Source organism: Carcharhinus amblyrhynchos, chromosome 20 (genome assembly GCF_965287045.1).
Source record: "Carcharhinus amblyrhynchos chromosome 20, sCarAmb.v2.hapA, whole genome shotgun sequence".
NCBI classification, from domain to species: Eukaryota; Metazoa; Chordata; class Chondrichthyes; order Carcharhiniformes; family Carcharhinidae; genus Carcharhinus; species Carcharhinus amblyrhynchos.
The window spans coordinates 43728027-43753780 of record NC_137343.1 but is presented as its reverse complement, the minus strand read 5'-3'; the positions used below and the strand labels follow the sequence as shown (position 1 = coordinate 43753780).

General features: G+C 45.8%; 1 protein-coding gene across 6 annotated transcripts in view; it reads right to left on the bottom strand.

Annotated features, from left to right (window-relative positions):
• LOC145355967 (paxillin-like) overlaps positions 1-22904 on the bottom strand; it is a 162760-nt gene extending 139856 nt beyond the window's left edge. For all 6 annotated transcript variants that reach the window (XM_080208494.1, XM_080208497.1, XM_080208496.1 and 3 more), the window contains exon 1: positions 22808-22904. In XM_080208494.1, the coding sequence (XP_080064620.1) occupies positions 22808-22820 (13 nt within the window). In that variant the 5' untranslated portion in view covers positions 22821-22904. The remainder of the gene's footprint in view (positions 1-22807) is intronic.
• Between the last annotated feature and the right edge of the window lie 2850 nt (positions 22905-25754).

Here is a 25754-nt window from a genome sequence, read left to right as displayed (position 1 = left end):
AGTACAGCCAAGTCCCTCTGAACATAAACATGTACAAGTTTAATGCCTTTCAAAAAATATTCTGCTTTTCTATTCTTATGACCAGGAATGCACTTAGTTCCCGGTCATAAACTAAAAGCACTTGCTTTTAATTTGTGAATTTGTAATGCAGTGTACTTTTGTTTACTATTTTGAATTGTAACTTTAAATGTTTTACACTGTTTACTTACTGTCATACATTTTAGTCAATTTATCCAATTAACCATAGCCAGCCCATCCCTCTTACCTGTGGTTAAGTTTAAGATTGTATGTGTGATTGGAGAATGACATTTTCAAAATTAAAGTGGAACTCAATTGTATTACGATGCCAATTTCCCAGAGGAGCTTGTACCAATTAACCTTGCCTCATTTCACAATACAAGATCTAAAATAGCTTTTCCCTGGTTGGTTCCACAACTCATTGCTTCAGGATACTGTCACAAAAGCATTCTTACAAACTCACCTTCCAGACTACATTTAAAAATTGGACAAGTGCAGTATATATGAATTGTCCTTAAGCTCTGTTTTTTTAAGGCCATTTCAGACAGCAGTTCAGAGATTACCTGATAGATTGGCAGACACAGATTCAATAGTGACAAGGTCTTGAATGGAAGTTCACCCTTGCCGAAATTGGGAGTCACTCTTCAGATGGTGAAAATGGAGCTTCCCCCCGCTACCTGGAATATTCAGGCCATAAAGCCATTATGACACAAAAACAGGCCATAAGAACATAAGAAATAGGAGCAGGAGTCGGCCATCTAGCCCTTCGAGCCTGCCCCACCATTCAATATGATCATGGCTGATCTGAAGTGGATCAGTTCCACTTCCCTGCTTTCTCCCCATAACCCTTAATTCCCCTGTCTATCAGAAACCTATCTACCCGTGACTTAAATATATTCAGCGAGGTCGCCTCCACCAACGGGCAGAGAATTCCAGAGATTCACCACCCTTTGAGTGAAGAAGTTCCTCCTCAACTCCGATCTAAACTGCCACCAACCCCGCCCCCCCCCCCCCCCCCCAAACCTTAACTTGAGGCTGTGCCCTCTAGTCCTGCTATCCTTTCTAAGGGGGAAGAATCTCTCTACCTCTACCCTATCTATCCCCTTCATTATCTTATATGTCTCTATAAGATCCCCCCTCAGCCTTCTAAACTCCAACGAGTACAGACCCAGTCTATTCAGTCTCTCTTCATAGGCTAACCCCATCATCCCCGGTATCAGCCTAGTGAACCTTCTCTGCACTTCCTCCAAGGCCAATATATCCTTCCGCAAGTACGGCGACCAAAACTGCACACAGTACTCCAGCTGCGGCCTCCCCAGTACCCTGTACAGTTGCAGCAAGACTTCCCTGCTTTTATATTCTGTATTTTATACAGCCCATCAAATCCATTGCTGGCTCTCCTTAGAGCAATCCAGTCAATCCCATTGCTCCACTTTACCCCTGGAGCCCTCCAAGTTGATTTCCCTGAATATTGCATTCAATATCTTTTTGAAATTACCGATTATCTAACCCTAACCCACACTCGTAGTCAGAGAGTTCCAGGTCACCATTTGCTGCCCAAATTAATTCTTCCTCAGATCCCCAAACATAGAATCTCAGAGTCCCTACAGCACAGAATGAGGCCATTCAACTCAACGAGCCTGCACTAGCAGCAAACCCATCCAGGTCCTATCCCCATAACCCCATGTATTTGCACTGCTAATCCCCTGACACTAAGAGCCAATTTAGCATTGCAATCAAACTAACCTGCACATCTTTGGACTGACAGCGCAAACCGGAGCACCCAAGGAAGTCCATGCAGACACGGGGAGAATGTGCAAACTCCACACAGTCACCCAAGTCCAGAATCGAAGCAAGGTCCTTGGCACTGTGAGGCAGCAGTGCTAACCACTGTGCCATCACGCCACCCACAATTTCTTGCTTCTCTTGCCCAAAACCTTTAATTTCAATGTCAAAAGAATAGAATTTATGAGGTTTTTTTAAAGTAACTTCAGTCTTTCCATTACTCAGCCAATGTAATGTTTAACAAAACAATTATTTCCTGTCAGGTAGACAGAATGACTGAACAGACGTGGGCTAAGGGAAACGATGAAGGAGTAGAGCTGGGTGTCATCAACATACAAAGAAAACTGACCTCATACCTGCGAATATAGGCAACATATAGATTAGGAAGAGAGGGGCACTAAGGACAGATCACGAGGGAACTCTGGAAGGTCTCTGCTGCCTCTGTTCAGACTCAGAGTGGAAACCACATGAAAACTGGAGAATGGCATGGTCAACGTTGTCAAGTGTTGCAGGGAGGTCAAGGAACACAAGGGGGGTTTAGGGAAGAGGGCAGAAGAGGATGAGAACAGGCAGCTGCAGCAAAAAGCTGATATCAACACAATGGCCTTCAATCGTCTCCTTCTGTGCTGTAAATTAAACAATTACATGATTCTTAACAATCTTAATGGTGAGTTGTGTTACTTTGTCTTTAATAGAAAGTCTATGTGGTAATATTATAAAATAGACATTTTTTATTGAAGGTCCCTCTAAACCTTTATGTTTGTCAATGTATCTCATTTGGATTTATTGTTTCTTTTCAGGACAATTGGGGGAAAGGGAGGAAGGAAAGTTTGCAAAATGTTTCCTGTGATTCACATTCAGCTTTCAAAGAAATCAACAGGTTAAAGACTAACGGCCCAACCTTGTGCACCATTCAGTTGCAGGGTGAGCTTGGCCAAATAGGTAAGGAGGTTCTCACATCCTCAGGAAAACCAAACACACAAGTTATTTATTTTAAACAGTGATCCCCCAGAACACTGTCTAGGGCAGGATACAGGTATCTCTATTCATGCTGACAATTCAAGCAACATTGCTGATACCTAGGGCAAGCATGAGTCTGCATCACCCACAAGTAGTAAAGCAAGCCAATCTCAATAATCTTCAAGTATTAGTCCTTCAATTGCAAAACAGAATTGTTTTTTTTTTCTCCTTACAAAATCAGAGTTCAATTTATCAAGAACTGACAGTTCTGGAAACTGGCTGCTAATACTATTCCTATTCCTCATCCTACCAGACCCCAGGAGTATGTTAAATTCTCTGTGACGCTGAGCTATTACAATGAAATTCTACACCAGAAGTGGTTTGGCCTGCGGTTGGTGTTTCTCTTCTCTGTATTATTCAGAGTTTAAAGTGGTTTCCTGTTGTACGCAGCCATCCTGACTCAGAAGTTTGGGCAGATTCCTGAATCTAACAGTACATCAATCAGTTATCATTACAGTGAACCATAACAGACCTGTACTGTTCAGTTTTAATATATGCAATCCCATTACGTTAAGGAGCCCCAAACGAGAAACCAGGCATCTGCCAGGGTTCATCACAACACCAGTGTTTAGAAAAAAAATTAATATCAACAACATCATAGAATCCCAACACTGCAGAAGAGGTCATTCAGCCCATCAGATCTGCACCCACTCTCCGACCAACTACTTACCCAAACCGTCTCCCCCACTCCATCCCGATACCACGCATTTCCCATGATTAATCTACAAATCTTGGGATACTAAGGGACAATTTAGCATGGCCAACCCACGTAACCTTTGGAAGTGGGAGGAAACTGGAGCTCCTGGAGGAAACCCACACAGACACGGGGAGAATGTGCAAACTTCACAGTGACTGTCACCAAGGTCAGAATCTCTTTTAATCCACAGGTGCTTTGGTCGCCTTGTTGTCCAACAAGGGGCATACACACGGTGGGTTGTACGAGGGCTGCTCTTGGATGTTTTGAGAGTAGCCTAGTACTTCATGTCGTCAGTGTACGCTTAAACTCGACCAGATGCGGGGCAACACGACAACTCAGTGACAATCACTGTTTAGTGTGCAGATACATGAATTTGGGCCAGTGTCTGCGGGAGTTTGCGCATTCTCCCCGTGCTTGCATGGGTTTTCTCCGGGTGCTCCGGTTTCCTCCCACACCCCAAAGATGTGCTCTTAGGCTGATTGGTGTAACAAGTTGTCCCTAAATTAGTTTTCCCTCAATGTGGAATGCCATAAGCATAGACAAGGGTCATGGGTGGAGAGGGGACTCGTAATGTTAAAAAGGCAGCGCAGGCTCATTGGGCCTGTTTTCCGTGCTGTGTTGTGTTGTATGTTGTTCGTTGAACCCGACTCTCTGGAGCTGTGAAGCAGCAGTGCAAGCCACCATTTATCATCAGCATTTGTCGTTGCAAGTATATAAGTAGGTATATACATGGCAATATTTCAATCCAGCAGGACACAAAGTGTCTTTTGGACTCTAATGCACAATCATGTTGAGGACTAATTGTCATGCTCTCTTAAGGAGGTTACAACATGGCAGCCTAGCTGCTCCAACCGAGCATTTAACCCAGCACAGAAATGAGTTTCAGTATCACTTTTTTATAGTGGATTGATAATTAAAAGCATGATGAAATTCTATACCTGCAGTGTCTGTAGAGAACCCTACATCTGGGTCATCTAGAAGTCTGAAGCAACTTTACAACATTTGCGGTGCAAATCTGATCATTCCACCATAATTCAGCAGAAAATTTATGTTATAGCATAAATCTAGTATTGCAACACATAGGTAATTACTCACCAAGGGGCAAGTACAGGAATGGGAGGAAATCAATCAAATATTGGCATATGTACATGAATTCAGGAAACATAACTTATCTCTATGAGATATGGCTGCATATTTTGTTTCATGTAAGAGTTTAACATAAGAACACGATTGCCGAGATTCAAGATGATAAACTAGAAAACTTAAGACTGATGTCAAGAAGTTCTTTTTACAGAAAACGCATTTAGGAACAGGCTCTTTGGCCATCCAAGCCTGTGCCAATCATGATGCCCTTTATGGGCGGCATAGTGGTTAGCACTGCTGCCTCATAGTGCCAGGGACCTGGATTTGATTCCTTGCTTGGGTCACTGCCTGTGTGGAGTTTGCACATTCTCCCATGTCAGCACAGGTTTCCTCCGGGTGCTCCAATTTCCTCCCACAGTCCAAAAGATGTGCTGGTTAGGTGAACTGGCCATACTACATTCTCCATCAGTGTACCCGAACAGGTGCCAGAGTGTGGGGACTAGGGAATTTTCACAGTAGCTTCATTGCAGTGCTAATGCAAACCTACTTGTGACACTAGTAAATAAACTTTAAACTAAAAACTTCTGCCCTTACTCAGTCCATATCCCTCTATTCCCTCACTATTCATGTACCCATCCAGATGATTGTTAAATATTGCTAATGTGCTTGCTTCCACCACCTCCTAATGGCAGTGTGTTCCAGGCATCACCATTCTGTGTGAAAAACTTGGCCTGCACATCTCCCTTAAACTTTCCCCTCTGGCCTTGAACCTGTGACAGTCACCTTGTGATCTAATTAAACCCAACCTGAAGTAAGGTGTCATGGGATTTTGATTGCTGGCATCATATTAGTGGATTTAATGATGAAAACAACAAATTTCTTTAAAAAAATCACGTTGTTAAGTTGAATGCTACATTAACTTCACCATTGCTGTCATTCGTCATCTTGATTCTACAGCACTGAAAAGTTAATCAGTTGTTGTTGCTGCCTCCAAGAGCACAGAAAACCACTTCAAACACCCACTGCTGCATTCCAGCCCAGGTGAGCTGACTGTCTTTCTATCTGCCCACAGACAGGCTGGAGGCGCTTTCACATTGCTGGCCTGGGCAAACAGCCTGAGTCACCAGCAAAAATCAGCAGCTCAAAAGAAAAGCTGCAGTTGCCTAGTTTTCAACAGGCAGGCAGAAACTTGCACATGTATAGCTGATCTGGAATTCATTGTGCAATGTACCATACTGGAAGCCAAGACAAGCAGAACCTTCCCCAGTCACCAGGTAATAAAAATTCTTGTGGTTTACACCCCAGATACTGAAGAAATATGTTTAAGCAATTACAACAAGATCACATTTACATTGCATTTGTCTCTGTATTCAATTGTTCATTACCATAAAAAGGGTGATAGAATTCACATCTCCAGGCACGTTTACACCCTATACTTCATATTTTACTCAATAGCCAAGTAAGCCATTTAGTTTACAGTATAGGTTGTAATCCAAATGAGCAACTGATGCAGGAAAAAAAGTTAAATTTATCCTTGCACAAACCAAGGTTCAAGTTAACTCCAGGTCATTCCTTAAAATCCACCTTCCATGTATTTTGGGTGGAGCGATGTGCCGCAATTATGAGTTAGAGAAAAGAACAGGCACAAGTACGAAATCTTCACATCTCAAAAGTTACAGATTGTACAGAAAATTTCTAGTCTCAATAAACGACAAGTCAAGTGCTGTCACAAAAAACTAAATGCAGAAAAATTAGGAAAAAACTGCGCTTTTTTCAGTTTAGTGTTGTCTCCCAGGTCTCCTTTCCCGCTAACATTCTGGCCTATTTCTATCAGTAAAGATTCCAATGTTATCCACTCCTCCAGCATTACCTGACCCAGGTTCTTCATTGCATGGTTTCATATCAAAAATCAACCTAACCCCACAGCAGCCCACATGAATTCCTTAGTGCAGCAAGACTACACATGCCTATTCCACAAGCATGGAAGAAAGCAACATTCCAAGCAAACAAATGCCACACATTATAACACTTGCTTACCAGGAAGCATGCAGGCTATATATTTGTCCTTAAAAGGTCATTACAATCTATTGCTAACATAGAATTCACTATTCTATGCTATGCTGGGAATTCTGGGGTACAGATAGACAAAAAGGTTAACTTTTTGGAGGATAAGCAAAGGTAATGCTTTCACCCTTGTTTGTTAATCTGTTTGTCAACAATATACTTCAAAAACTAATGATGACGTCAATAAAACCTGGTACACAAATAGGGTGCCGCTAAAATTTTAGACAAAGATGAAGATCCAGATTCGGATCTTTTAAGGGTCCATTAACATTAGGAGATACAGAGAATTTACATTTCTCTTTCAGAATGACGTGGGTTGTTTTATTTTTAACATTGCTAATTGCTTTAGAACGTCATAGATTGTCTCAGCTGCAGTGGTTGAATTTATCACAACTGTCAAAATGTGAGCAGAGTTTTCAGAGTAGGTTACCGGATGTTGAATGACCTAAGGCCTTCTCAGTGAGAGGAAAGCGCTTCTTAAAAATATTTCTTTTCTCAGTTTTGTAGTTACAGAGCATCAATCAAGCAGGGAAGAGCATCAAGACAGAGCCATGTAATTGTATTGTGAGTTAACACCTTGTGACACAGGTGCCCTTGTCACTTGTTATAGGTGGATTACACAGCAATGCAATGGACATGAATCTTACCAAACTTCAGCCAACTTCGACAAAATACACAAAATGTTGTCACTCTTTTTGGAACAGTGTAGTAATTAGGATTACATGGGGAAATAGCTGACATCTTTGCAAAATACTTTTCCATCTGATCTTGAAGAAAAATGCCCAATTTTAACTTCTAGGCAGGAGGGAGATGGACCAAAATGACCTGTGTTCTCTGACTATGAGGTATTCACTATTAATATTTATTATTTCACTACTCAGAAAATCAAAAAAGTTTTAAGTGAATATTTCTACTTGCTAGGACTATGTACATACAGGCAACTAAACAGTCAGAGAGTTAGTTGCTTTTTATCTCCTGATCATAGTATCACACAGTGGGCCAAAATATTTAAGAGAACCTATAAACAGCAACATGAGGGGGCTTTTAAGATTTAATAAGGGCAGTTCTGTCCTCCAGGCCAGGAGATTTACGATCTACTGGCTACTCTGTGCTCCAGTTTAATAATAGCTTTAAAGTCATAGCATTCTTAAATGTCCAGACAATTCCAATGAGCACTGAACACAGCTACATCATAATCTGAAAACAAAAAGCTGTTAATCTCTCCACAACAATTAGTGGCTGTTCTCTACAAGTGGAAAATATCCAAGTTGAAGCCTGCTTTCATTCAACGTGTAAAAACACGGCAAAAATTAATGAGTGAAGGAAACTGAATAATGGCAGTGCTGTTTTGTGTATTAAACATAAGCTGCTTTGGAGTTCAATAACTCCCTTTAAGTGCACTTATGTACCAGAATATAACAACAAATTATGGCTGACGTTGCTGACATAAATATTGTTAACTATTTCAAAAAGATTTTTTAATTACAGAATGTTCAAGTTAATTAATTACAGTTGAATATAGATAGCCCAGATGAGATAAGGACTTCCTGGGTGTAACAACCATTGACAGCATGGAAAAGAGGTTGCCAAAGTAAATGGCTTGTAATACAAGGGCATATGATTGAATACTGGGAGATTTCTAATAATGATTATAGAGCCCTGTTCAGTAAGAGTTCATCGAACACTGAATCTGTGGCATGATTTATTGAAATTACAATGTGCCTTCTCTGGCAGCAATATAATAAAATCAATACTTTTTTAAACAAATAATTTGCAAACTGGACAGTAGGTCCAGAATGGTACAGGTAACACAGGTGCATCTCAAAATAAGGTATTGATTACATGCCGGACGAAAATATGGCTACTTCTAAAATCTAATTATGATTCCTTTTAGGCACCCCCAGTAATTATGTCAATGTATCAGATTCATTTCATTCATCCTGATTGATCAACTGCATCTCACCACTAAATTCCATAAGTTTAAAATGTGTAAATAACAAGGAAGACATTTTTATCTACAAACATTAATTAGCTTCCATTTGTATTGCATGCCCAAAGAACTCAGACAAAAGAATCTTGATTTGACACATTTTGAGGGCAAAACTCCTGTTTAACCTAGGTTGGTGAAATGACACTCAATAAAGCCAATGGAAAGATTATTTATGGAAAGGTTTCCACACTTCCAACAATCCAGATTGGATTCTTTTTATTTACTTTGACTTCACCAATACAATAGCAGATGGCACAAGAATCCAAAATTGGATACTGCGGAGCACTACCATCTGGGTCAGAGGGGGAAGAATGTGCTTAAGTATAAACATAGGGCAAAGTCATCCTAATTAGGAGCCGTGTTCAATGTAAATTTGCAGTAATGTGGTTCTAATAAGGGGCCACTATGCTCACGGCTGAATAGGGAGCTTCCAAGAGAGGATTCAGCGCTCCCAGCTAAATACATGTGCAGAATTATGTTGGAGAAGGCGTCTAAGATATATTTCCATTTAAAATATTGAAAGGGGACGGGACGGAGAAAAAAGTAAATAAAGAAACAAAGATGAATTACCAATGGAATTTCTAAGCGTACTCATACCGCTGAGGCAAAAATTTCTAAAGGACGAGTTCAAAACATTTTCCTTGTGCCTGTTTCACACGAATAATCCCAGCATACAGACAGCATTATTTTCTCCTTTACTAAGACATATCTTCACAATCCATGGAATGTGACATGATCATTGACCCTTTGTATTTGACTTACGTAAATAATTCCAGGAATACCAACAGGTTTATGTTCCTGCCTCAGTAACAATGTAGATGGCTAACCATTGAAACATCAAAACTTTATCTTCTCTCAATTATCTCCTCCATATTTAAGAGATATCATTAAACCCTGAAACATAGCCTGCACACTTTGAATAATTAGGCAGGGACTTCAGTCATCCAGAGTGCCATGATACTGATATTTTTGAAAAGTGACCAGTTGGCCAACACATCATTTTGATGCAAAGGACAAGAAATAGAAGCTTGGCTGTTTGCACGTTTTTTTTTGGTTAAGGTGATCATAGAATCCTACAGTGCAGGAGGGCATTTGGCCCATAGAGTCCACACCGGCCACAAACCCACCCAGGCCCTATCCCCATAACCCCATGCATTTACCCTGCTAGTCCCCCTGACTCATATATGTAGAGTCAAAGTGAGTGAAGCGTGGCAACCATGATAATAATCCATGCAGATCAGAAAGTTCCATGTTTTATCACTGTTAGATACAGAGCTCAGGAGTAAGGATGTTCACCGATGACTGCCTAATGTTCAGCATCATTCACGACGACTCAGATCCTGACACAGTCCATGTCCATATAAAGCAAGAACTGGACAACATGCAGGCTTGGCATAATAAGTGGCAAGTGACATTCTATCCACACATGTGCCAGGCAATGACCATCTCCAAAAGAGAGAATCTAACCATCGCCCCATGACAATAAATGGCATTACCAACGCTGAATCCCCCACTATCAACATCTTGGGGGGCTACCATTGATCAGAAACCGAATTGGACCAGTCATATAAATGCTGTGGCTACAAGAGCATGTCAGATGCTGGAAGTTCTGCAGAGAGCAACACACCCCTCGACTCTTCAAAGTCTATCCACTATTTACAAGACACAAATCAGGGTGAGTGCAGCTCCAACAACACTCAACACTATCCAAGAATCAACCTGCTTGATTGGCACCCTATCCCCTAAACATTCACTTCCTCATTATCAACGCAGAGTAGCAGTGTCTACCATTTACAAGATGCATTTCTGCAATTTACCAAGGTTCCTTTACAGCACCTTCCAAACCCATGATCTCTATTCCTTAGAAGGATGACAGTAGATGCATGGGAGAGCCACCACCTGCAAGTTCCCTGCCAAGATTTGGAACAATGTCACTGTTCCTTCATTGTCATTGAGTCAAAAGCCTGGAACTCACTCCCTAACAGCACTGAGTGTTCCTACAACACATGGAATGCAGTGCTTCAAGAAGGCAGCTCACCATCACTTTCTCAAAGGGAATTAGGGATGGGTAATAAATGCTGGACTAGTATCTACATCCCATGAATGAATAGTTGGTGGAATAAAAAGTCAGTGGAACTCAACTAAAAAAGCAGTAGGGAACTATTGGTAACGTTAGTCTCCCCAGGTTAGGGAGGATTTATCAGTATTGAGTGGCCCCTCTGGAAAAGAATGAGTGCAGCCATCAGATGAAGAATCTCCCTTTAGTGGTGGCAGTGATCATAGTTAAGAATTAAGACAATACCTTGCCAATACTACCTGTCTTAAGTTCAGGCTGTATGTGGTCCTGAACAGAGGCAGCAAGAACATAAATAGAGTGGGAGAGAAGGCCAAGAACAGAGTGTGGAACTTTGCAGTAGGGGCAAAAGCAGCAGGAACATAAAGAATACAAGAAACAATGCTCTATATAGGGAACAGTCTGAGATGAGAAAACAGTTTGTGAAAATAAGTCTTCAGTTGCAAATCATAGAGGTAAGGCTTTGCAAGGTGATTGACAAATAGATCAGTTCAGATCAGGAACAAGTTCATCAGAGCCAATTTCACAGTACCATTAATTGTTCAGTTCTGCAAGAAAAGAGAAGCACATACAGAACATCAAAGGTTACAGGAGTTTCAATAGTTAGGGAAACAAACAGGTGTTTTCCAGCCACAACACAAGTCTAGGAAACTATACTGCCTCCCTGGTGCCCGCGTTAAGGATGTCACTGAGCAGCTGCAGAGCATTCTGAGGGGCGCAGGTGTCTGAACATTCATATCCATATTGGTACTAGTGACATAAGTCAGAAGAATGATGTGGTCCTGTAGGCAGATTCTAGGGAGTAAGAAAGAAAGTAAACTGTAGGACCTCAAAAGTAGTACTGCCAGTGCCAGACACAAGTATAGAAATAACTGAATGGTGCAGATCAATGCTTGACTGGAGAGATGATGCAGTAGGAAGGGCTTTAGATTCCTGGGATATTGGAACATGTAAGACGATAGATAGCACTGCTATAGGACTGGAACCAATAAAGTATCAGGAAGATTTGCTAGGACTGATGGGAAGGATTTAAAGGAGTTTTGCATGGAGATGGAAACCTGAACACTGATTCAAAAGGGAGATAAGCAAAGTTGGAAACGAAAGGTTGGAAATTATGTGTGAATGACAGAAGAAACAAAGGCTAGAAAATAGACAACAAAGGAATTGCTCAGTGATCAGTGATATATACTCCAATGCAAGGAGTCTAGTGAATGAAGCAGATGAGCTGAGGGTGCAGATAGAGACTTGGTAGTGTGATATCATAGTTACCGTGTATTAAAGAAAGACTAGAATTACAGCTCAATATTCCAGATTACTTGGTTTTCAAACAGGTAAGCCGGGAGCCAGGATGGGGGAAAAGGGGAAGTAGTTGCAATATTACTTAAAGGAACAATCACAGCCATGAGAAGGAGTGATATGCTAGAAGGATCATCAAATGAGGGAGGCCATATGAACATAGGAACAAAAGAACAAAAGACATTGCCAAGAATACTCAATAGGCCACCAAAGAGTCTGAGGTGAGGTAGTACAGCAAATATGTAAGCTGAGAAACAAAACAGTGGTCATCGTAGGGGATTTCAACTAACCGAACATTAACTGGGGTAAAATCAGTGTAGAAGGAAGACACAGATAGCACAGAATTATTGGCCCTGAACTTCCAGTCTCTAGAGACCAGGTATACCCCACCAAGATGTGTTTTAGGACCTGCAATTCCATGAGAATTGTCCAGGAAATTTCAACTGCAAATGGACAATTTCCCAGCTCCCTGGGACCCCCAAGCAAGTCCCTGATTCTGAACTGGAGTCAGAGATTTCAGACAGTTTTGCCTTACTTATCCAGATAATTATCCAGGAAACATTCGACAGGAAACTCTTAAGTCTTCCGATTGCTGGGTAACTATACAACTGACACACTCAACTGCCTGATCAACCAGTTACCACTTCCCCCCCACCCCTACGCTCCACCTCACAAACCCTTCCCAACCAGACATGACTACCCTCTGACCTTAGAACACCTCTCAGTCCTAACCACTAACCACCTCACTCAGCTGCCATCCTACTCATTTACACACCTACAAACTCACACATTCACTCACACACACAAACTAAGAAACTTGGGAACCTTTAAATACTTACCAGAATAAGGCAGCTAGTGCTGTAAAAGGGGGACGTGGCTTCAGTGCAGATTCTCATCACTGCTCCTGAGCTGAGAGAGTTCTGCAGAATCCTCCATCGTAAGTCAGAACCATTTGAACATATGAGTGAGAGGGTAGTTCTCTGTCTAATCAGAGCCAGACACAGGGGTTTCTTATGTTCTTATGTTCCAAATCCCTTTGGAAGTTTTGGGTAATTAAAATATATTCAGGAATTCTGTTTGGCAGTATGAAGCAATTCTGGATTTAGGTCTTGGGAATGAAGCTGGGCAAGTGGGAAGTATCTTAGTGGGGAACATTGTGGTAGTAATGATTATAATTTAGTAGATTTAGAGAACTTATGGAAAAGGACAAAGAGACAAGGATAGATGAAGGGTAAATTTTTAAATTGGGTAAAAGCCCATTTTACTGCAACAGAAGTTAGCAAATGTAGACTAGAAACACTAGGATAAGGCAAAATACTGTAGATGCTGGGATCTGAAACAAAAGTAGAAAATGCTGGAGAAACTCAGTAGGTCTGAGCATCTGTGGAGAGAAAATAGAGCTAACATTTTGAGTCAGGATGTCAAAAGTGGCGGAAATATTAAAGTGTCTAACATTTTTTAAAGTAGATAACTCGCCAGGGTTGGTTGAAATTTATCCCAGGCTACTAAGAAAAGCAAGTGAGGAAATAGTGGAGGTTCTGACCATCATTTTCCAATTTGCTCTGACTGCAGGCAAGGCGATAGAGGGATTGGAGGATCGCTGATGCTGTACCACTATAATAAAAGAGAGAAGGGACAGAACAAACAATTATAGGCCAGTCAGCCTAACCTCAATTGTGGGCAAATCATTGGAAAAACTCTGTGGAGCAGTATAAGCAGTCATTTAGAAAGATACAGATTTATCAAGGGCAGCCAGCATAGCTTTGTTACAGTGACTCTAAGTTATCTTCCACAGCCAGTTTCCTCTGCTGAAAACCAACTAAAGTATCTTTTACCATTTCAGAGTGTTAAATAAAGATAAAGGTTAGAAGGAAAAATCAAATTCTAACCAAACAAAACATGAATAATGAGATGAGCACCTATTTGCATTTGCCAACAACACAGAGAGAAAGAGAATTCTGTATTATAAAGCACAAAAAGTGTGAAATACAAAACAAATAAGTTAGAGGAGTTGAGAGTAACAGCAAAACTTCATTCAAAACTACAATCTTAAAATAGTTCAAGTAAAGGGCAAACTGAAGATCAAGAAATTCCCTGGTCTGATGCACATATTGACTTCATGTTCAAGTACTTGAATGGAAGCTGATGGAACTGAAATGTTAATTCCGTTTCACTCGCCACAAATGTTGTCATACCTGTTGAGCATTTTATATTTTATTTCAAATATTCATTGCTTGAAACATGCAAGATTTACACTGTCACAGAGCAATAACAAATGCAACACTGAAATGGTTACAGTGGCATTGTTGCAAAACTATAACCACAGGAACAAAATGCAAGAAGGTTACTACATGAAGGCTGTTGAATAAACATTTAAGCTTAACTCCTTTAGAGATGCCGAACCAAGGCAGATCCTAAACTTTAACATCCTAAAATACTTCTACTTTCTCAGGAGGCTAAAGAAATGCAGCAAGCCCACCATGATTCTCACCAACTTTTACAGATGCACCACAGAAAGCACACTTTCTTGTATCACAGTTTAGTATGGCTCCTGCTCTGTCCAAGACAAGAAACTACAGGGTTGTGAATGTAGCCCTGTCCATCACGCAAAGCAGCCTTCCATCCAGTGGCTCTGTCTTCACTTTCCACTGTCTCGGAAAAGCAACCAACATAATCAAGAACCCCACGCACCCTGGATACTCTTTTACACGTTCTTCCTTCAGGAAAGAAATACAAAAGTCTGAGGACACGTACCATTTGACTCCAGAACAGCTTCTTCCCTACTGCCATCAGACATTTGAATAGACCTGCTATATATTAAGCTGATCTTTCTCTCCGCCCTTGTCATGATTGTAAAAGTATATTCTGTACCCGCTCCTTTCCATCTCCCCTATGTACTCAATGGACGGTATGTTTTCCCTTTAAAGCACACAAGAAACAATACTTTTCATTGTACTCAAAACGTGACAATAATAAATCAAAACAAAAGAGCCATGAAGTAGTTCACAGATACTGTCAAACTCATCAGTACAAAGAAGGCTGTGTGAAATTAACAAACTCCAAAGGGACATCTGCATTGACTTGTGTCCTGTGATGCTAACAGTTCACAAGCTACGGTATGCTGATCGACAGTGTTAATGGCTGCCAATCTCCACTAATAAAGCTTTACTTTGGTGCACTAGCATGTATTAAAAAAAAACAGATTAAATAGAACAGCTGTTATGGGTGTGCTGGATCTGATACTGAACAGTAATGTGTAAAGCACTCAAACACATGACCTTTTCGTAGACCACAGTGATTTCTGCACTCGGACTAGCTCTTCCTTATCTATGTTTACACGCACCACTGAGGCATAGAGCTATGTCCTGAGCTTTTCAGTGAAGGGAACTGATAGGCACTGACAAAATATAAAAGCACATCAATGGAACCTGCAGTTAAAAGTAAATTACTTGATTTTCAATCAAATTTTCCTGTACACTGCAATCTACAGCCAGCAGCAGAGTCAACAATTTCTCCTTTACATTGACTGAGTGGCAATACTCACACCTCAGACTCAGAAGCTTTAAGCTACACTCCAGTGATCTGAGCACATAATCGAGGCGTATACTTCAGTGCAATACATCTCACTGTCAGAGATGTTGCTTTTTAGATAAAATGTTAAACCAAATCCTTGTTTATTCCCTCCGGTGGACACAAGTTCCACTAGCATTATTACAAAAATAAATCTACGTCTTCACCAATATTTATCCCTGCTCTGGTCATTTATTTCATTGCTGCTTGGAGCTTGCAGTATGCAAATTGATTGCCACATTTTCCTACATTACAATAGTGACTGCATTTCAAAAGTACTTCATTGTATTGTAAAGTACTTTAGGACATGAGGATGTATAGTGGTGATGGGCAACCTGCGGCCCAGGGGCCATGTGCATCTCTTCTGGGTTTAGAGTGTGACCCACCAGGCATTTTGTTGACCATTTTCTATTCACAGGATTGCCACATTCTGCTGATTTCTGTCCTTTTTGCCTATCGGTATGACTAAAGCGATATGCAGGTAAAACAAGAGCAAGCGAAGTGAAGTACGTGCTGATTGCTCACAACATTGACTGAGAGCACTGTGCACTTTGCATCCAGGAGTTATTTTGTTTTTACCATTTCAGCTTGATGACATTTCTATTAATATGTAAATGAATAAGCATTTTCTACAACCTATGAAATATTTAAATTTATTCATGGGGTCATTTTAAGCTGAGATGAAAGGAGGTCACTCATGTAGCCCACTCACAAGCCTGGGATGCCTATCACTGATGGATAGGGGCCTTGCTCACTTCATAGAAGGTGCTATATGAATGCAAATCCTTTCTTTTTCCCTCTGTTCCAATTTCTGCCCAGTCACTGACGTCCCATAAACAGGGACTAATCCCTTCTTTGCATAACCAAAGGCATTCCGTCCTCCAGATTATTTCTTCTCTAAATGGGCTTCATAATTGAAGGTTGGTTTAGTAGAAGCTGCCATTTCATACAAGCATAGTAAATGAGAATAAAATGATTAAGAGATGTCAATTGTTAATGTGCAATACGTGTAGCCAGGAAACCAACCATTCTGAAAGGGGAAACTTCATCAACAGCCTCAGTTTATTCAGTATAACTTCACATTTTTCCACTTATAAAGTCATTTTCCCCTGTACTTCCTATTATTTCTATGTTTGTTTTTTAATTGGAAAGTCCCTATACAACCTGATGCAAACTTTTCCTTCAAGCATCAACTGATTGTAGATTTTATTGAGTATGCTCCACTCAATGAGCAGTTTATCTTCAGTGGGTTCCAGTGCAAAGAGCCATGGTCAGGAATCAAAGAGCTGTTTGTATGTTCCCACTATATCAGTGAGGAGAGATGCGACTGTCCAATCTGTAAGTGGAGAATGGTTACAAAGTGAACTGGCAAGGGAATATTCTTTTTTTATGAAGAGTGGAAAAGGGTCTATAGCTGTCACTGCAAATGTTTCTGCTATATACAGAATGGTATCTGCTGCACCCAGAAATCAATCTTCAGACCACGACATTTTGATTTCTCCTCCTCGCACTGAAGTCACAAAAATAGATTGATGGGGGATGTTTTGTAAATATTTTAAGCAACTCTTCATGCACATTCTGCTGTGCAGTAATGGCTCACTCAGCACGTCTGCACCACTGTACAGTATCCTCAATTCCTTAGGTCAATAGTAACACTTCAGAATTGTACTAATGCACTCACATGGCCATGTGCTCAGGTAAACAGTTGTCTATCCTTTTTCCTATTTAGCTCATTTAGTACACTGATCTAACTTCTATTCCCCCTGTATTACTCTGTGCTGATCTTATTCTGTCTTCTACTCTTAACCCACCACATTGGTCCATTGCCACAACACTCTGTAAAATCTTAGTACATTCTGAAGTGGCCAAGAAAGCCATTCAGATGCTACAAACCAGAAACTGAAGAAAGCCCAATACATTCTTAGAATACTAAATATGGTAGGGTGTTGAATGTACAGGCAACAGTGTGGTTGTCCACTCTTTCCGTAGTGTCATTTGTGGCACAGACAGGTGGCTCTTCAGCCCATCAAGTTTCAATGTCAGCTATCCATTAAGCACTGCAGTCAGTCCCATTCCCCCACTCTATCCCTGTAGCTCTGAAAGTTCCTCTGAAATCCCAGTCCAAACTAGTCTTGTAGCCAAAATTCTGCAGTATTTCAATTCCTATTTCGAGTTATTTTGTTTTATTGATGCCTCTCACTTTAATTTGTCTCGTGCTATTTATGACTTTTTGTTTTATTTGCCATTATCCTTATTTTGTATAGTTTTTTTTCTAGTTAGCGTCATCTAGAGTCATGATAGCAAAATTGATTTTGTTCTCCAGCAAAATGTGACTTTCCTTATTAGGCTTGCTTTTTCTTATTCACTTATGGGATGTGGGAGTTGCTAGCTAGGACACCATTTATTGCCAATCCCTAGTTGCCCTTTAGAAGGCAGCGGCAAACTGTCTTCTTGAACTACTGCAGTCTCTGAAGTGCAGGGAAGGAATTCCAGGATTTTGACCCAGTAACAGTGAAGGCACAGTAATATATTTCCAAGTCAGGATGGTGAGTGACTTGGTATCTGTTGCTCTTGTTCCCAGATATCTGCAGCTCTTGTCCTTCTAGATGGTAGTGGTCATGGGTTTGGAATGTGCTATATAAGGAACCTTGGTGAGTTCCTGCAGTGCACCTTGTAGATTGTACACAGGGCTGACAGGGACAGTTTGCAGAAGGGATAGCAATCAATTGGGCAGCTCTGTTCCGAATGATGTTGAGCTTCTTAAGTGTTGTTGGCACTCATCCAGGCGGTGGAGAGTATCCATTCCACTCTTGATTTGTGCCTTGTGGACAGGCTTTGGGGAGTTATTTGCCACAGGATTCCTAGCCTTTGACCTGCTCTGATAGTAGCAGTATTTATATGGTAAGTCCAGTTTAGTTTCTGGTCAATGGTAAGCCCAGGATGTTGGTAGTGGAGGTTGCTGTAATGACATCCTTTGAATGTCAAGGGGCAATGGGCAGACCCCATTGTGACCTTAGTTATGTTAAGGTACAGGTAACGGGTAGTTAGGATGAGGGGCGTGGCTAAGATGCAGGGTAGTGTTTAGCATTAGGGCTCCAGCATTTTCCACAGAATTATAAAACCTTACAATGCAGAGGGAGGCCATTCAGCCCACTGTGTCTGCACTACACAGCATCTTACCCAGATCCTCCCCCCCCACCTCATCCCCACAACCCCACTCACTTAACCTGCTACTCTCCCTAACCTTCACATCTTTGGTATTAGGGGGCAATTTAGCTGCCCTGAGAAATAATAATAAAGTTAAAGGGAATGAGAAACGGGTTGAAGACTAATGTGAAGAATCAAAAGGACAGATATGATGAGCCAAATAATAATTTTCTAGTTTATATTTGATTATGTTTTTCTGCCACAGTAGCTTATCCCCACTCTTCAAAATGATTAGCCATCCCTCATGTTACAGTTCCACCCTCCATCCCTTGAACTATGCTGATATATTATGCATCACTTTCAGAGACTTGAATTCATATAACACTTTTTATAATCACCAAATGTCTCTCAGTACTGTGAAATGAAGTCACTATTGTAATGCTGAGAATATCAGAAAATCTTAACAGCACAGGAGACCATTTGGCTCATCATGCTTGTGCCAGTCCTTTGAAGGTCCTTCCAATTAGTCAGATCCTGCAGCTCTTTCCCCATTGTGCCACAAATCATGTTACAATTATGCAAATACAATTGCCATCTATGTTCAATATTGTTGTTATTGAAATTAAAATATTTCCAATAAGAGATACATGTATTAAACTGTTTATAATTTAGGGACATGGACTGCCTCAAGACTTAAACTAGCAACTCCAAATACTAGGCTGATGCCGGAGTTGAGGGGTTGAGCTATGAGGAGAGGCTGAATAAACTAGGCTTGTACTCATTAGAGTTTAGAAGAATGAGGGGAGATCTCATTGAGACGTATAAGATGATGAATGGGAGGGATAGGATAGAGGTGGAAAGACTCTTCCCGCTCAGAAAGGACAGTAGGACTAGGGGGCACAGCCTCAAGATAAAGGGGGGGGGGGGGGGGGGGGGGGGGGGGGGTTTAGAACGGAGTTGAGGAAGAACTTCTTCACTCAAAGGGTGGTAAATCTCTGGAATTCTCTGCCCGTTGAAGTGGTGGAGGCTACCTCGCTAAATATTTTTAAGACGCGGGTTGATGGGTTTCTGATAAGAGAGGGGATTAAGGGTTATGGGGAGAGGGCGGGAATGTGGAACTGAGCCACGACAGATCAGCCATGATCTTATTGAATGGCGGGGCAGGCTCGAAGGGCCAGATGGCCTACTCCTGCTCCTATTTCTTATGTAACTGGGTCAGACACAGTGAACCAAGAACCAGGTAAAGCATGTAATCTGGACATCACTGCTCGAGGAAAGGAAACTTTGGAAGTTATCATAAAGTAAGCAGAGAAACATGTCCATCTATATGTGAAATTCAGATGTATTTGCCATATTTCTATTAAACTTATTCCCTCAGGGAGTGGACAAGGTAATGGGAAAACAACACATTCCTGAAAATGTTGTAAGTTCTAACAAAGACGAGGTCAGCTTCTCTTTACAGTACAATGTGGATCTCGGTAAATGACTCTTGGGATCATCCAGGCGCAGTGTCCTGGATAAGTCATTAGTGAGCTCAGAATGTTCATCCACTTGTTAGTCTAGAGAGCTTGTCAGTACCTTCTGGAAAAGTGTTGATCAGTCCAACTATTAACACAACTATTAATTGTAAATATTCTGCACCTTGTGCTCAAAGGATTCTTAACTGGCTTACTGTTTAAAAACAACCATTCTGCGCAAGTAAGACTGTTCTCTTAAACCCCACTGATATGTTTTTACGCTGTCTGGCTTGAATGTTACACGATATTGGTGGTGTCGGGAATAATCACAAATTTGGTTTCCTTTTCCTGGCTGGACTCGCAACTAAAATTATCTGTTGTGATCTTTAAACTATCTCTCCTCTCCTTACAGGAGGCAGAGGGAATGATTGGTATGTGATAGCAATATCCTTGATGCCTGGAGACATGGTATAATCATGATGGCAGATTACACAGAAATATTAAAGCAAATGTGCAATGCACCCGAATACAAGCAACAGTAAATTCCTAAACAAATACTGCATTGCTGGATGGAGAATTAAACATATCAAGCAATCTGCCAACACCCTTTTTTTTAATCGAAACGTGATTACGAAAAACACCAGCAGAATGGATACCGTTGAATTGCAAAGACACTTATGTTCAAAAGCGAGAAAAGGTTTTGAATAGCATGCATTCCTTCCTAACGAAGATGTCAAATCAAAGTGCTATTCTCCACAGATGCAAAATCCAGTCACTACACTTCACAATTCAATGAAAGATCAATTGAATTATCATTTCTTGCAGCCCAACTGGACACTCGTAAATAATTATTTCAATCTCTATTTCTTCTGATCTCTGCTACCCCCAGCTAAAAATGCAGAATTGAACCAGTCATCTCTATGATTCCCTATGAAAAGTTAATCAAATTGTTACTCTAGTGAACAAGTAATCAAGCCATTACTCGTTCCCTATGATGCCATAAGCAACAAAACAAATTGTTATTTTCTGCTAACCCAGCAGACAGTCAATTTTACAATTTTACCACCTGAAAGGCTAATCATTATTCCCTATGCTCCTATAGATGGCTGGCCCATTCCCCCCTCACCCCTTCACATATCCCTTTATTATTCGCCTTGTTCTCATGGACAATTCAACCCATTACCACAGACATCCCTGATCCTTATTGTGTCCTCAAAAAGAGCCCCATTTCTCATGTCCACTCAATTCCCAGTTGTCAGTTCGTAGTATGGAACTCGCATGTAACTGAAAAATAGACATGAAGTTGAAGCTTTTCACTTTGAACTCATCAGGTCAATCGCACAAGTGTCAAATTCCGATGCCAAATTGTCCCTTTTGAAATTTGACAATTTTATGTCTGCCATGATGAGTTCAAGATGAAAAGCTTCAAATAACATGTTCTTTTTTCAGCAATAACTTTCCAATTCTTATTCCCAATTCTCTACAGATCTGTATTCTGCAGTCCCCACTGATCCCTATTAGAAACCCTATAGAGCAGAAGGAGGCCATTTGGCCCATTGAGTCTGCACTGACAACAATCCCATCTAGGCCTTATCCCTGCAACCCTACATATTTAGCCTGCAAATCCCTCTAACCTATGCATCCTGGGACACTAAGGGGCAATTTAGCACGGCAAATGCATCTAACCCACACATCTTTGGCCTCAGGGAGGAAACCAGAGCATCTAGAGGAAACTCACGCAGACACAGGCAGAACATGCAAACTCCATACAGACAGTAACCCCAAGCTGAGAATCAATCCCAGGTCTCTGGAGCTGAGAGGCAGCAGTGCAAACCACTGTGCCGCCCATATTGCTTACCACTGTGCCCCAATGGCTCTTTGATTCCTATTTTTCAATCATCACAAACTCCATTATCCATAGCTCAGATACCCTTGTTGGTTGTATCTTACAGATGCCCCCCTAGCCATATCCTGCAGGTCCTCACTATCCATTCCCCACGGGTCCCAGTCACTGCCCATTCCCCACGGGTCCCAGTCACTGCCCATTCCCCACAGGTCCCAGTCAGTGTCCACAGCCTACAAATCCCACAGCACATACCCCAGTGTCCATACTCCACAGACCTCTCCGTGACCCTGTGAAGAGCTAATCAGATCTTCATTCACCATGTCCTGCCGATCCGAGGATCATTGCTCACTGATCCCTGTGACTGAGAAAGTTTGCTGCCCCGTGTATGCTCTTTGGGACAAACAATCCTTTCAGCTCGAGATCCCAAAAACAAACAGGAAACTTTTGAAATCCTCTCAACAAACTTGCAGCGGCTCCGGGATCAGCAGCGGCGGACTGAGCCCCATGTTGGGGGGGGAGACTAGGAGGGGAGGGAGTCCCCTCGACCGCCCAACCGGGGCCGAGGGGTCGCCGCCGCGCTCACACCGCAGCCGCACGCCGGCCTCCTGCGCCCGGGGGCCGGGAGCTAGCCTGGCCGGCAGCCTGGGAGAGCGATGCGGCCTGGCGGAACTCGGTGCCCGGGGTTGGGGAGGATGGAATCCCCCACTCCCCACGCTAGCCCGCTCTCCCTCCTTTCCTCCACCCCGCCACCCTCACTTACCCAGGTCATCCATGTTGGCGCTGCCGAAGCTCCAGCAGCGGCTCAGCCCCGCGCGCTCCGACTGGCAACAGCCAAGCGAGGGTGCACGCGCTGTGCGGGCACGGGAAGGGGGCGGAGTGCAGCGCGCGCAGGGGCTCGCGGCCACCTCTGGGCGCGCGCTGAATAACTGCCTGAAGGAAAGGATTTGATTTATTCTTGTCACGTGTATTGGGACACACTGTAAAGTATTGTTTCTTGCTCGCTATACAGAGAAAGCATACCGTTCATAGAGAAGGTGCAGAATATAGTGTGAGAGCGGGGGGGGGTGGGTGAGCGGGGGGACCGGGGGGTAGGGGTGAGGGGAGTGGGGGGGTGGGGGTGAGGGGAGTGGGGGGGTGGGGTGAGGGGAGTGGGGGGGTGGGGTGAGGGGAGTGGGGGGGGTGGGGTGAGGGGAGTGGGGGGGTGGGGTGAGGGGAGTGGGGGGGTGGGGTGAGGGCAGGGGGTGGGGTGGGGTGAGAGCGGGGGTGGGGTGGGGTGAGCGGGGGGGTGATGTGCACCGGGGGAAGTGAGTGGGGGGGGCGCGGGGGGAAGTGGGTGTCGGGGTGGGTGGGGGGGGCGCGGGGGGAAGTGGGTGTCGGGGTGGGTGGGGGGGGGCGCGGGGGGAAGTGGGTGTCGGGGTGGGTGGGGGGGGGCGCGGGGGGAAGTGGGTGTCGGGGGGGTGGGGGGGGCGCGGGGGAAGTGGGTGTCGGGGTGGGTGGGGGGGGCGCGGGGGGAAGTGGGTGTCGGGGTGGGTGGGGGGGGCGCGGGGGGAAGTGGGTGTCGGGGGGGGCGCGGGGGGAAGTGGGTGTCGGGGTGGGTGGGGGGGGCGCGGGGGGAAGTGGGTGTCGGGGTGGGTGGGGGGGGCACGGGGGGAAGTGGGTGTCGGGGTGGGTGGGGTGGGTGTCGGGGTGGGTGGGGGGGGCGCGGGGGGAAGTGGGTGTCGGGGTGGGTGGGGGGGCGCGGGGGAAGTGGGTGTCGGGGGGGGTGGGGGGGCGCGGGAGGAAGTGGGTGTCGGGGGGGTGGGGGGGGCGCGGGGGGAAGTGGGTGTCGGGGGGGGCGCGGGGGGAAGTGGGTGTCGGGGTGGGTGGGGGGGGCGCGGGGGGAAGTGGGTGTCGGGGTGGGGGGGGGGGCGCGGGGGGAAGTGGGTGTCGGGGTGGGTGTCGGGGTGGGTGGGGGGGGCGCGGGGGAAGTGGGTGTCGGGGTGGGTGGGGGGGCGCGGGGGGAAGTGGGTGTCGGGGTGGGTGGGGGGGCGCGGGGGGAAGTGGGTGTCGGGGGGGGTGGGGGGGGCGCGGGGGGAAGTGGGTGTCGGGGGGGTGGGGGGGGCGCGGGGGGAAGTGGGTGTCGGGGTGGGTGGGGGGGCGCGGGGGGAAGTGGGGTGTCGGGGTGGGTGGGGGGGGCGCGGGGGGAAGTGGGTGTCGGGTGGGTGGGGGGGGCGCGGGCGGAAGTGGGTGTCGGGGTGGGTGGTGGGGGGGGCGCGGGGGGAAGTGGGTGTCGGGGTGGGTGGGGGGGCGCGGGGGGAAGTGGGTGTCGGGGTGGGTGGGGGGGGGTGGGGGGGTGGGGGGGGCGCGGGGGGAAGTGGGTGTCGGGGTGGGTGGGGGGGGCGCGGGGGAAGTGGGTGTCGGGGGGGGTGGGGGGGGCGCGGGGGAAGTGGGTGTCGGGGTGGGTGGGGGGGGCGCGGGGGGAAGTGGGTGTCGGGGTGGGTGGGGGGCGCGGGGGGAAGTGGGTGTCGGGGTGGGTGGGGGGGGCGCGGGGGGAAGTGGGTGTCGGGGTGGGTGGGGGGGCGCGGGGGGAAGTGGGTGTCGGAGTGGGTGTCGGGGTGGGTGGGGGGGGCGCGGGGGGAAGTGGGTGTCGGGGTGGGTGGGGGGGAAGTGGGTGTCGGGGTGGGTGGGGGGGAAGTGGGTGTCGGGGGGAAGTGGGTGTCGGGGTGGGTGGGGGGGAAGTGGGTGTCGGGGTGGGTGGGGGGGAAGTGGGTGTCGGGGTGGGTGGGGGGGAAGTGGGTGTCGGGGTGGGTGGGGGGGAAGTGGGTGTCGGGGTGGGTGGGGGGGAAGTGGGTGTCGGGGTGGGTGGGGGGGAAGTGGGTGTCGGGGTGGGTGGGGGGGAAGTGGGTGTCGGGGTGGGTGGGGGGGAAGTGGGTGTCGGGGTGGGTGGGGGGGGCGCGGGTGTCGGGGTGGGTGGGGGGGGCGCGGGGGGAAGTGGGTGTCGGGGTGGGTGGGGGGGGCGCGGGGGGAAGTGGGTGTCGGGGTGGGTGGGGGGGGCGCGGGGGGAAGTGGGTGTCGGGGTGGGTGGGGGGGCGCGGGGGGAAGTGGGTGTCGGGGTGGGTGGGGGGGGCGCGGGGGGAAGTGGGTGTCGGGGTGGGTGGGGGGGCGCGGGGGGAAGTGGGTGTCGGGGTGGGTGGGGGGGGCGCGGGGGGAAGTGGGTGTCGGGGTGGGTGGGGGGGGCGCGGGGGGAAGTGGGTGTCGGGGTGGGTGGGGGGGGCGCGGGGGGAAGTGGGTGTCGGGGTGGGTGGGGGGGGCGCGGGGGGAAGTGGGTGTCGGGGTGGGTGGGGGGGGCGCGGGTCGGGGTGGGTGGGGGGGGCGCGGGGGGAAGTGGGTGTCGGGGTGGGTGGGGGGGGCGCGGGGGGAAGTGGGTGTCGGGGTGGGTGGGGGGGGCGCGGGGGGAAGTGGGTGTCGGGGTGGGTGGGGGGGCGCGGGGGGAAGTGGGTGTCGGGGTGGGTGGGGGGGGCGCGGGGGGAAGTGGGTGTCGGGGTGGGTGGGGGGGGCGCGGGGGGAAGTGGGTGTCGGGGTGGGTGGGGGGGGCGCGGGGGGAAGTGGGTGTCGGGGTGGGTGGGGGGGGCGCGGGGGGAAGTGGGTGTCGGGGTGGGTGGGGGGGGCGCGGGGGGAAGTGGGTGTCGGGGTGGGTGGGGGGGGCGCGGGGGGAAGTGGGTGTCGGG